Genomic DNA, 12,568 nt, shown 5'->3' on the forward strand with positions numbered 1-12,568 from the left:
ATAAAATATTTTTAATTTTAATTTGAATAACAGCAGCTACAGTTGGCAGCACTTAGCGGATACTCTGGTGATATGCTGCCCCCTATTTGCACTATTGCACCTTTAATTTGCTCATTTCGTATTCCCGCCTCCTCCTTACCTTCCTTGACGGTGTTGTCGCTGTGGCTGTTGGAGTGGTCGGGCATGTCTCTGAGCAGGGAGTGGTGGGAGTGGGAGTGTTTGGCGCTCAGGCTGTCGGCATCGGCGGCTGTATCGGTGCTTCCTCGCCGCGTGAATTTGCCTGGAAAAGTGATGCAACGGATTAATACATCAGGTGTGTGTTTTTGCTGCATCTATCGGGTATTTTATTTGAAATGTTCTTCCTGTAAATGGGGCTAATCCGAAGCAGCAGCCGAGCTAAGTGGAGACATAACAGTAGTGTGAAAAGGAGGCAGTGGGTTCATGGAAGAAAGGCACCAACCCTGGATAATAATACGAATATATGTGTGCCTTGAGCGAAATTTAATCACACTTCATAGTGAGAGCTAATATGGAATCCTAACGTTAATGAACTGACCTAGTTCACTGACAGCCGGATCCAGACACAATCCTCTGACTCACCAAACGGGAGCTTAAGGGGGAAGCGAATCAAGACTGCGAAACTGGTGACATACAATCTATTCTCAGTCTTTGCCTACCCATGATGGTGGCCTGCCAGCCGCCGCGGTCCAGCGCCCGCCGGTCGTCGCCCAGGCCGGAGAAGCTCCCGAAGGAGAAGGTGCTGCGGGTGGGCGAGACGTCCAGGTGGTCCTCGTGGAGCAGGAAGGGAACCCCCATGCGGCGCTGACGCTTCTTCCCAGTGTGATGGAAGGGGATGGAGCCCTTCCTCTCGCGGTCCTCGCGCCGGTTCTTAAACTGGAACGCAAGAAAATGTACTTTTAAGTTAACATTTGGGTAACGCTAACGTTAGAGCTGCGCAGCAGACATTTTTATGTTTTTTCCAACAAACTGGCAACTTCCAAGACTTTAACGGAAGCGGCCGTACGTAAATTACCGTGCTAAACATTAAATTAGCATGTTAGCATCAGGGTTTTCCTGGAGCACCCGAGCTGCTTCACTACTTGAATGAAACGACAGAGTGATCTGGATGATCGTTCTCTGACCTTCTTGAAGATGTTCATCCCGAGGTCGGAGGCGAGGTCCGGCACCGCCTGTCGACGCAGGTTGGTCAGAGAAACCCTCGCAAACGTCTCTGTGCTCAGAGACTTCTCCTCCTCGTTGCATTTCAGACTCATATCCTGCAAAAACACAGCAGAGGACAGCAGATAACGTAAATGTCTGTGCAGCGCTGGCATCTCAACACAATCCCTCCATTGTCGCCTCGTCGTTATCACCTGAGTCTTGTGCGTGTTGACCAGCGATGGCGTGGCGGCCACCATGGAGCTGCTGCGTGGACGCGGCAGAGGCGTGACCAGAGGTTCGGGGACGCGTTCAGGCCTCTCCTCCAGGATCTGCCTCAGGCGCTGCAGGTAGAACATCAAGGCCCAGTGGACGCCCTCCTCCGTCCAGTGAGGCTGCAGCAGGCAGCGCAGCACCGCCACGTCGAAGTAGGTGGCGTAGCGAGCTCGCTGGGAGAGGGAGGTCGGCAGGCCGGCGGGGGCCGAAGTCCTTGAAGAAGAGGGAGTACTTGTAAGTCAACAAGTTAAATGCTTGTTCTGGTTAAGTGACAGAAGCTATCATGGGGGCTCGGAACAAGGAGGATAAGCTAATTTGTTTATGCTAACTTCCTGTAAAAGATACAGCTCGTCCGAAACTACCCAGAAACGTAGCACATTTTTTGGATATGGCAAAAAAAATGGAAGACGTCACGCAAACACATCGGAGAAGTTTGAGGAAACGATGCGTATTGTTCAAAGGTTTATCTCAAAGTTCAGGACGTTACTTTAATCCAACTTTTACTGGTTTTATATCGACTTTACACAATTAAGTAGCTTAATGTTCCATATTTTGGGTGTTTTCTCGTGTACATGTAGTTTTATTATCAACCAGGCCAAGCAGATGTAGAAAAGTGGAGTAAAAAGGATTTAAATGAAGGGTGGTGGGCAGCAGAAATGGGTGGAGGGGCAAGAAAGAGGTGCTGAAAGTGAGCAACAGCAACCACACTGAAATCTGACGTCTGATAATCGAATCCAGGATCATTAAAACAGCATTTCGCCTGTGACTTGAGCCTCTCCTGCTCCGTCACTCAACTCACTCCACACACAATTACAGGATGTCACAGCCTCTTCTGTTGTATTAGCTTGTCATCAGCTGCTTCATTAATAATGCATCAAAGGAGGATGGTAAACAAGGGCAGAGCCCCCCTCCAGCGTCATTGGGAGAGCGGCGGGCTGGAGAGGGAGCCTACGTGAGTCCACTATAAATAAGCTGGAATGAAGGTCAGCGATTTGGGCGAAAGCTGCAGAGCGTGCGGAGCGAACCGGCGAGCGCTGAGGAGAAACACATTGATACCACGAGAGGAGGCCGAGGCATTTAATCTGAGCCGCTGTAATAAACGGAGCAGGAAGCGACGGTCGATATCGACATGAATCACTTTTAGAGCGGACAGCAGAGGGAGGCTGTATCATGTTTCAGCGTCTCGCCACACACACACACACACACACACACACACTCTGCCCTGCTGCTCCTGTTGTGTCAGGTTGCCACGGCGACCGAGTGACGACAGCCTCCCCTCCCACTCCCACCCACCGGCTCTCCATGCGGTAGGAGGGATGCAGCACCAGCAGCCAGCCAGCCAGCCAGCCAGCCAGCAGCACAGCGGTTGCCATGGAAACTGCCTCAGCATCAGCAGGGCTAGCGATGCGGCGCCACACGATGAGTAAGCTGCATTAATCAGAGGGATCACCTGATGGCGGGAGCGATTTTTAACGGAGATGCACATGAAAGATGTGGATTCAGAGGATGTTTTTTTTTCTTCTGATCGACGGCACGAATCAGAGAAACTCGAAAGCGTGGAATAAAAATTAAATCCCCTCAAATGTGGAAACTCGCCCTCGCTTGAAGGGCTAATTTACATTTCCTCGCTTTCAATTCCCACCGCCAACCCTCCAAATAAAGCAATTAATTCTTGGAAACAATAGGGATAAATCTCTCTGTTCCTGCGATACCACGTGACTACCCACAAACCCTTTGGTGTAAGGGTGTATTAGGAGGATGTAACTAGCTCGGTGGGGGGGGGGGGGGGGGGGGGAGGGGGGAGCTCATGTTGATGAAGCGCTGGAATGACTTGAGTCGACATGAAGGATGGACGGCTTATCAACCTCTCCGCGCTCTCTTTCTCGGCCCGCTGGTCGGCTGATCCGGGATGACGCCCGCGCGGGATGTGCAGGATGCGAATGTTTCTGACGTGCTCATCAGGCAGTTCCACCAAAACTCGAACCAGGGAAATCACGGGCCCGCGCCGCCCTTGAGTTTCCGTTCTCCTGCCAGCCACACCTGGTCAAAAACCTGCCCGTCTCGTGCCAAAGCGAGCACAGATTGAGCTTTAGCCTGGCGCCCAAAACAATCCCGGTCTTGCCACAAAAAATCGAGCCAGGCCAGAAACACTGCCAGCGTCTGACATGTCACACATTACTTCAGCGTAATTACCCTGGTTTTGTGGGCACATGTCATACGGGTCTAATGCTGGAGAGGAGAAAGACGAGGCTCTGGACTGTAAGTGTGTTTCCATATGTGTGTGTGTGTGTGCCGACTGAGTAGACAGCAGCGCTCGGGGCAACACATTACACAGGGGAAGGAGGAGCTATTCATATACGCGAGCTCTCACGAGCTGCTGTGCCGTGCAGTGTGCTCGACAGCCGCCGCCGCAGGGATAAATGTTTAGCCATCAACAAGATGATGGCACCAGTCCTGTGTCAGCGCGGGTCACTTATAAATCACTGCACTTCTGCACTGCTGCAGCCCACAGCTGGCTGCTCGATGCCTGAGGACGCTTACGCGAAGGCGTATGTCGATTGTAATGGAGCCACAGTGGCGTTAATATTCGGGATTACTGCACGAGACGACCTCTGCTGTCTCATATCTGCGTTGAAAAAAAGATGATTGCATGGTAACACGGTGAATTAAAAGCACACATGATCCAGATCGAGTTGAAATATACAAGCTTGTTATAAACTGCAAGCATTTGCAGAGTTTCCCTGCATTATATTCTCAAGTCAAAATTGTTTTTTTGTCCAGTTCACAAAAGCAGCATGTGTGTTGTTGGATCGAGGTCCATTTTTCTGAGCTGTCGTCCTGCAATTAAAGGCATCATCATAATATTTGACAATGGTTACTCGAGTCGAGAGCTGTTTGATCCATCTGTGCTCGCTTCAAATCCACCAGACTCCATTGACAAAACCAATAATTTTACCTCTCAGAACAAGGGAGCCGCTCGTGCAGTGGTGGTTCTCGACCAGTTTTAATAGGGGGGCCAGGTTGGGGCCGGCTTTTTTGTTAGGGGGCACATACAACCCGGAAAAAAGGATAAATCCCTCATTCATACAAAACAGTGTTTACAATTTCAACAATTTTGATTGGGTAGTAAACTGCTGAGACACTCCATTTCTGCCTTTCCCTTCAGAACAAAATCATTGCAAGAAATCTGTCATTGTATTATTAATGCAGACCCCCCGTTGGGGGGGCCACAGGGGGGCCCAGACTAAGAGTTACGGGGGCACTGGCCCCTGTTGGCCCCCCCTAGAACCGCCCCTGCGCTCGTGTCGGTGACGCCAAACCAAAGAAAAAAGTCATAATTAACTAAATTATATGTATGAATGTTGGACAGAGGAGGGAGAGAACTGTGAATGAATAACTCATTCTGGCCTCACGCTGGTTATCACACCTCTGCCTCCTCCTCCTTCTTAACAGCGAGCCTGACGCCAAGAATCAGTGACGTCACCAAAACGCCTCCCCTCTCTCTGAGTCTGCAGGTTAAACTGATTAACGGCGCTCACTTTTTCTTGGAGGGGCCTTTGACCGTCGGGGGTTGCTGCTGCTGCTGTTGGGAAGGGCCACCACCTTTCTCCACCGAGTTACCACGACGACAGCTCTGCTCTCCAGCCGAGGGGGAGGAGGAATCCGATTGGGCGGCCTCGCAGACCACCTGGAAGCCCTGTGGGTGGAGGAGGAGAGAGAGATGGACGGATGCTGGGGATAAACAGGCAGACACTTCCTGATAATTAAAGGCTCTGAGGTTGGAGCGAGGTTCTCTGCCGCGACCCCGGCTAACCACGCTAATGCTCCCACATGGCCGGGGCGCTAATGAATATGAGCAGCCAGGCCTCGGGGGGGGGGAGGGGGAGGAAGCCTCTCGCCTGAACACATTCAATCGACATGGGAGGCGATTTTCTGACAAGATCGGAGCTGGAAACGCTCACTCACCATGGGACCCGGGTTGCCAGATCCACAGGGGCTGCACTGGTTGTTGACTGGGGAGTTCCTCTTCGCTGTTGAGACACGCAGAGCAGATTACACGTCTTAATTAGGAAACAAACACGCCTTGAATCTTTTATCCGCACGGCTGGAAATGAGGTTTTTTTTTTTTTTTTTCACCTGTCACGATGTTTCTGACCGGTTTGATGAGCGCGGTGAAGGCCGGGATGTCCGGCTGGCGGTGCTCCCACATCGGCTGCCAGATCACCAGACCGCTGGCCAGTCGGAAGGTCAGGTCCGACTCCTGACAGAACAGCGACATGTTTAGTTCATTAAGGAGTTTTTTAAGGGGGAAACATCTTTTATTTTCTTTCATATCCTTCATAGTTGAGGATGCATGTCTTATGTTCATGTGCATATACGTATACATGTTTCTTTTTAACATTATTTCATGATTTATGTGATAAATCCAAACCTAAAATAACCAAAAAACTTAAGTTACAGAAGAAAGCTTTTGTACAGAAGCCCTAAATTGTCATGTGTTGATATTATTACACATAATTTTTTCTGTTTTGTTCATTTTTTTAAATCATTTTCCTGAGATGTCAAGAAAACAAGTCCCCCAAAGTGGGGGATGTGATGTGGTGATCTCTTGATTTCGACACTTCACATTTCTCCAATCAGCGGTGGGAATCACAGAGTAACTCACGATACAAGATACCATACGCGACATAACACACAATACACGATACGCTACATGATACTATACGATACGCGATACGGTATATGTTGCTCCTGATCACGGTGAAATCGCGATAATCGATACATCGCAAGACAAATCGTCTAACTGAAGTAGAGCCCGACCAATATGTCAGTCCGTGGATGTTTTTAACCAACCACAGTAAACATTTGTTTCTACAGAGCATAAATCAGACAACATTTGATTCACAGGTAATTTAAAGTTACTAAATTGACTGTTTCAGCGCTCTGATGTCATTTTAGATCGTCTCGTGTTGTCCTGGTTCGTCCTTAGTTTAGTGTCTCTTGCATCACTCCAGTTTTGTTGCTTTCATTTTGGATTTTGGATGTTCGGACTACAGCTTCTGATCATTAAAGCTCGTGTTTTTGTTCTTCTGCCTTCCTGCTTTTGGTGTTTTGTGTTTGGATCCTTTTGTGTAAAACCTGACGACGGAAAAGAGCGCCGACCCTGTCTGGATGTGAGATTTTGGTCACATCTCACAGCTCGGACGCGAAATAAAATCACTATGCTCTCGGCTTCTAGTTGCACTTCTGTTATGACATGATCACTTACAAGATGCAGTAATTTATTATTCAGTTGGGAAACACGTTGAATTCCCGAGAGTGTTGTAACCCGACCCGTGGTTCTGTCTGTACACACAGATCAATATCTATAGGGCGACCCTGAGCATGTGTGCTGGTGGTTTTGATCTGGTGGGTTTCTTTGACACAAAACTGTTGTAAAAAGATTTTAAAATATGTACAATTTGCCTGAGAAAGTCGGTCTTTGTAGGATAGGAAAGACGAACCGCACAGTAACTGGTACGGACCTTTATCCGATGTATGAGCGGTGCAAACAGGAACACGAACAGCTCCACGGTGGCCATGCTCTTGTGGAACAGCTTGGTCCGAGTGTGCTCATCCTCCTCCAGCAGGGAGCCGCTGTGCTGCTGGCCCGACCCTCCCAAAGCAGAACCGGAGCAGGAGCCCGGAGCCCCCGGGGACGACCCCTGGTTCCCCACGGGCTGCAGGAAGGCGCTGCTGCTGCTGCCCGCCGACCAGCCGTGGCCCAGGCTCGGCTCGTGGTTGCACTCCTGGGCCGCCTCCAGCAGCATCCAGTGCAGCGTGTGGAGCAGCTTGGTCTCGGCGACGCCCAGCTTGTCCTGGTGACCTGCGGAGGTCAGAGGTCGCGGGTTAATGGTGAGCGGTGGTTAGGGAGGTGATTAATGGGGCAGGACGTAGCACACGGCTTCTAACGAGGGTTATTCAAGGTCGACAAGAAAACATGAAATCAAACTGAATTATTTCCTTTTTTGACATTCAAGAACGATCCAACAGCAGCAACACACAAAGATCTTAAAGGAGCAGTTCACCCCACAATGAAAATTCAGTCACCACTCTCCTCCATGTTGATGGAAAATGGAAAACAAGTCCTGTTTACTTTAGAGGCTCCAGTACAACCAGTATTAAAAGTGTGGGGTCCTGATACTAATCAATCTAGCTGCATGTTTTCCTCATAAATAAGCAGATCTAAGTGGCAACCTTATCGTCAGTGATCATCAGGCTCCATTATTTGCACCGTGCACCCCAAAAAATCAGCGTTTCCACTGGTTGCACCGGTGCGCCGAAAATGTACAAATTTATTTTGTATCCAGCTTTCTAGTTGCGAAAACCATGTATTTGCACATTTAATCCTGTTTACAGTCATTGATGTAATGTGTGTTTAGAAATTAAATTAATAAAACATTATAGTTTGAGGCTGAACTGTTTCCTGGTGCACCGAATTCAGGCGCAACAGTGCAACCAGTGTCTGGAGCCCGGATACAACACGACCAAGGTGCAGATTTCTATCTTAATCATCTTGTTCTGGTCCCGATAACCCATTATTATGACGGACTGTGAGGTCAGAAGTCCTGTATGTGTTCTGTATCCTCACCCAGCTTGTTCCTGTTGGACAGCAGGATGGAGGTGCAGTGGAGCACATGAGGCAGCGCCGCCTGGACCAGCTCCCAGCGGGAGATGCTCTGGATGGCCTCCGACAGGGCCGGCGACAGCCCGTGGAGCTTATTCTCCACCAGCACCCGCTCGAAGGACTGGAGGGGGGGGAGGAGGAAGAAGAGAAGAGGAGACATCAGGCGGGGAACTGAAGCCTCTTTCTTTGCCTATCTAAATGTCCCACATGGCCTCAAGCGAGGCAAAGCCCTGTGGGAGAGACAGCGGCGGCTCTGTGATCTGAGGGGATCTGGAGGAACGCCATTATGGATATGAGTTTCCAAAAGGTCTGGCTCCTGGAGGGCACGAGGGGACGAGAGGAGGGGGGGGGGAATTAATTTGCTAAATGCAAAATCGAGGAGATTTGCAGGTGCAGATTATAGAAGGGGAGGAGGAGGGAGGAGGGAGGAGGATTATCATCTGTCAGCAGACACTTACCACACAAGATGCTTCATACTGTTTCCCCAACTTTGGACGCAGGAACGCACTGAAACACAGACGGTGACACGATCAGAGAGGGTTAAATCTCCTGACTGTGTTCTGACTTCACATCCATCTCTCTGTGTGTCAATCCTCCTTACAGGTGTGACATCATGCAATCCAACCAAAAAAAAAAGAAAAGAAAAACAACCCTTTACTCCATTCACATCTGAGCCAGCATCATGTATCTCCATAACACCTGTTATCCATCCACACCAACCTGGTCTGCCTCCATAGGAAGGTCTGGATGGGGAACGGTATTCCCTTCCCGCACTCCGGCTCGTTGTCGTCCAGGCTCTTCCTCTTCACCATCTTGTGGCCGGGGGACCCTGCCCGCCTGCTGTCCCGCCCGCCCGTGTGCAGCGACCGCGCCGGTAGCCCAGGTGAACCGGCGGAGAGGCTCCGGCTTCGGGTCTCACGACATGATTGGACGTTTCGTCCTGCGTAAAATGGCTGCAAGTGTCGGTCTGTCGGCGTCAATACGGAGAGAGAGAGAGAGAGAGAGAGGGAGAGAGCGGAGAGAGAGGGGAGGGAGGAGGGTGGGTGAGAGAGTGAGTGAGTGAGGGGGAGATGGAGAAGGAGAAGGAGATGGAGAAGGAGGAGAGAGCGCCCTGATTTCAGCACCTCCCTCCCCCGGACAGCGACAGCTGTTGATCGGCGCGCTGATCTGTGTGTCGGCGGCGGAGCTTAAAGACGCAGTGTGCAGCTGGGACAGATGTTTGTATTATCATTTGATTTTTTTTTATTTATTTATTCAACACAAACAACACTGGGTGGTGCATTCACGTGAGGGGATCATCCTGCAGGACATCAACAGGTTGGTTAATGGTTAATGAGCCAGGTGGAGATAATACGACACTGTGAAGCTGCTGCATCAACATCAACGTGTCAGACTATACAAGTGTTGTCTCGAACTTCATTTGGCAGAATATTTATGATTAATAATGATTATTTTCACAATTAACAGCCAGTTGAATTACCGGACTCTTACTTTGAAAAGTCAGTATATCAGATAAATGTACTTGAGAGGAAAGTTGAATGTCAACAATTCTATAAAATTTGGGGGGAAGAAAAAATCAAAAATCGATGCACAAGAGGCCAAAAGGTTCAAACTCTTAGTCCCCTGTATGGATCCTACAATTTCCACAATGCAACTGAGCTCACATGTGCTAATAGACCCTTCAAACATCACCTTCAAACTGCAGTTATTAATGATTTCAATTATATCAATTACCAAATGTCAACACAATAACAGCAGGGTTATTTAGCTCAGAAAACTGAGCTAAATTTGTGAAATTGGTGAAATCACCCTTTAAGTAGGCTTAAGTTACTTTCTGGTGAATCTACTGGAGACAACTACATTACACATTTACATATTGACTTTTATGGTCAGTTTTTCACCAACATTTTGGGATATACACGTATAAACTAGCTTTTTATGAGAAAAGATACGTGTTTACCGTTATGCTAAATATGAAGCTAATGCAACCTTTGCAGAGTAGGCTAGCTCTCCTCAACCTCGCACGGCGACAGCTATCTTAAACCACCTCCGTCTAAATCAGGATAACCACCTGTCAGTCCCTCTTGACGATCAATAAACATTAGCATCTCATTAGCAATATGTTGTTATTATGTGGGCAGAATATTATGAGTCGGAACTTCCTGGGTTCGCCGCTAGCTAGCTAAGTTAGCACATGTAGCTAAATAAAAAAAATAAGAAATCAAATATGAAGACTGAAAACCTTTTATCACACAAGGCGTATGTTTTTGTTATCACTATGTGAATCTAAATGTTTAAAAGAATCATTAAGTTAATAAATCAAATTGTGTCAACAAACGTGGCCTCGTTAGCCTCATTAGCTCTACATGTTTCAACACTAGCACTGCAGCAACAGTATGTCAGCACTGCTCCTTTATAATGAATTATTAATATGCTCCGAACTACTGAACAGTATTGATGATGTTCTCACATTAACAATAAATCTAAAGGCGTAATTTATTGCTAGAATAATTCACACCAGAGCCGAAGTGATGCTTGATTCTTGGGGCTGATGTGATATTGATATGTGGACTGATATTTGAATGTGAATATCAAACATTTGTGTTTTAGATTTCTTCGTGTGAATGAAAAACGCCCGGTGGAGACAGAGAGACTCGACTCGAGAGAACCAGTTTTTATTTTTCTTTATTTCTGTCGTCATCCTGTAGGAGCATTTGTCATCAGTACGTCTCAAACATCGGAAAAAAGTGTGCACACATCTACATGGTCTCGTTTTTTTTTTTTAAATACACTTACACAGGCAAAAGGGGGGAGGCTGTGGGAGGAGGAGGAGGCAGGAGGAAGCACAGATAAAACACTGGAGGGAAGAGGAGGGCTGACATCAGGGGAGGAGGAAGAGGAGGTTCACAATGGTGAGCAGAGAATATGCAAGAACAGTTTTTGTATTTTATTCTTTTTTTTTCCTAACAGCTGCGAGTTGAGGATTCTTCGTTTCTTTCGGTAGCTGCTCTGTCAGTGGAATGTTTCTCATATAAAGCTTCGAAACAAAAACTTTCAAAAACACACATCGTATGAGCCGGTCGGTCTGCAGGAGTAGAGAGATCAGGAGGCGGAGGGAGGGGGAGGGGGAGCGTGAGGAAATGCATCCCCGGGACTAAAACCGTTTAAGATCTAATTTACGTATCGTTTGTTTTGCCATGCCAGCGTAACAGCAGCCTAGAAAAAACCACGGAGCTAACGTAGAAGACGGATTGAGAAGAGCAGCCCAAACAGAAAAAAACAAGAGAGAAGAATCTATTGGAAAGCTAGCCTCTTTTTTTTTTTTTTTGTCTTTTAGCGCTTGACTCGACACAACTGCAATGGTTACCCACGTCGGAGTGCTATAATAAGCCAGTGCAGCCACGGGGGAACGTACAAAAACAACTTCCACTACAGTGACATATATATAAAAAGGAAACAGAACAGTTCGTCCAACAATCATGAGATTAAAACCAACGCACGAACAGAAAAACAAAACGAATCATTTTTTTAGCAGACATGCTCGTCGTCAGCCATTCTTTTTGCAGGTTCCTCTCAGTCTCTCACGCTGCTGTATCTTTAAAGACTAGCGTCGACTATCTAGTAGTTTTATATCTTGCATTCAGTACCATATCAATTCCGAATGGACATTTTTTTAATGCATGAGCCTCAATCCGAAGTGGAACGTGATGCTTTTCACGCTTAAAAAAAAACACAAAAAAAACAAACTGTACAATCGTAAAACCGTCACCGCCTTCTCTGACAAACACATCCACTTACACTTTTAGCATTCGAGCTAACTAGAACTTAAAACAGAATGAAAGTCCAGATTTGAGTGAAGATGAATGAAAGTACAGAGTGGAGGATAATCTTTTTTTTTTTTCAATCCCGCTGCGACGAGTCGTTGAGGGTCGATCGGCTACATCTGTGGGGGGTCAGGTCATGTTGCGGTGAAGGAAGTCGGGAGAACACTGGATGAGTGAATGATGGGAGGAGATTTTTTTTATCGGAGGAGAGGCAAACAGCTCATAAGCCCTGCTTGGCCAGAGCGGCGGTGACATCCTGTGCCAGCGTGGAGAGCTGGGGCGACTCCAGGAGGTTGATGCTGCCGGCGGAGGACAGCCGAGGGGAGGTGCCTCCCGTCTCCACGCCGGGGGTGTGGGTGACGACGATTTCGGCGCCGTGATCCACCCGAGCTTTGGCCGATTCCCGGAAGGACAGCTTGTGGCTCTCGATCTGGTGGAGAAAGACGTTCGGGTCAGGTTCACAGAGACTTTTCATGCTCAGGATAGTGAATGTATGTGTGCGTGTTTCTTTTTTTTACCATGACGTTCCCGCCTCCGGGGGTGTGGCTGGTGTTGCTCAGGGAGCCGACTTTGGCGTGCGCCTTGTCCTTAAAGTCCAGCTTCACGTTCTCAATACGCACATGACCTCCTCCTGAGGACAGGA

The 12,568-nt window shown here is 48.1% G+C and overlaps 2 protein-coding genes across 17 annotated transcripts in view; both read right to left on the reverse strand.

Moving 5' to 3' along the window:
• Positions 1-9,285, reverse strand: part of unc80 (unc-80 homolog (C. elegans)) — a 44,347-nt gene extending 35,062 nt beyond the window's left edge. For all 4 annotated transcript variants that reach the window (XM_030409546.1, XM_030409544.1, XM_030409543.1 and 1 more), the window contains exons 1-11: positions 8,822-9,285; positions 8,560-8,608; positions 8,066-8,222; positions 6,960-7,300; positions 5,572-5,695; positions 5,401-5,465; positions 4,974-5,131; positions 1,374-1,647; positions 1,143-1,277; positions 678-894; positions 140-280 (exon numbers count right to left, since the gene is read on the reverse strand). In XM_030409546.1, the coding sequence (XP_030265406.1) occupies positions 140-280; positions 678-894; positions 1,143-1,277; positions 1,374-1,647; positions 4,974-5,131; positions 5,401-5,465; positions 5,572-5,695; positions 6,960-7,300; positions 8,066-8,222; positions 8,560-8,608; positions 8,822-8,913 (1,753 nt within the window). In that variant the 5' untranslated portion in view covers positions 8,914-9,285. The remainder of the gene's footprint in view (positions 1-139; positions 281-677; positions 895-1,142; positions 1,278-1,373; positions 1,648-4,973; positions 5,132-5,400; positions 5,466-5,571; positions 5,696-6,959; positions 7,301-8,065; positions 8,223-8,559; positions 8,609-8,821) is intronic.
• A 1,484-nt stretch (positions 9,286-10,769) lies between these two features.
• Positions 10,770-12,568, reverse strand: part of LOC115576854 (microtubule-associated protein 2-like) — a 62,648-nt gene continuing 60,849 nt past the window's right edge. For all 13 annotated transcript variants that reach the window (XM_030409453.1, XM_030409444.1, XM_030409445.1 and 10 more), the window contains 2 exons: positions 12,444-12,556; positions 10,770-12,355 (listed from right to left, as the gene is read on the reverse strand). In XM_030409453.1, the coding sequence (XP_030265313.1) occupies positions 12,146-12,355; positions 12,444-12,556 (323 nt within the window). In that variant the 3' untranslated portion in view covers positions 10,770-12,145. The remainder of the gene's footprint in view (positions 12,356-12,443; positions 12,557-12,568) is intronic.

The sequence above is a fragment of the Sparus aurata genome, chromosome 24 (genome assembly GCF_900880675.1).
Source record: "Sparus aurata chromosome 24, fSpaAur1.1, whole genome shotgun sequence".
NCBI classification, from domain to species: domain Eukaryota; kingdom Metazoa; phylum Chordata; class Actinopteri; order Spariformes; family Sparidae; genus Sparus; species Sparus aurata.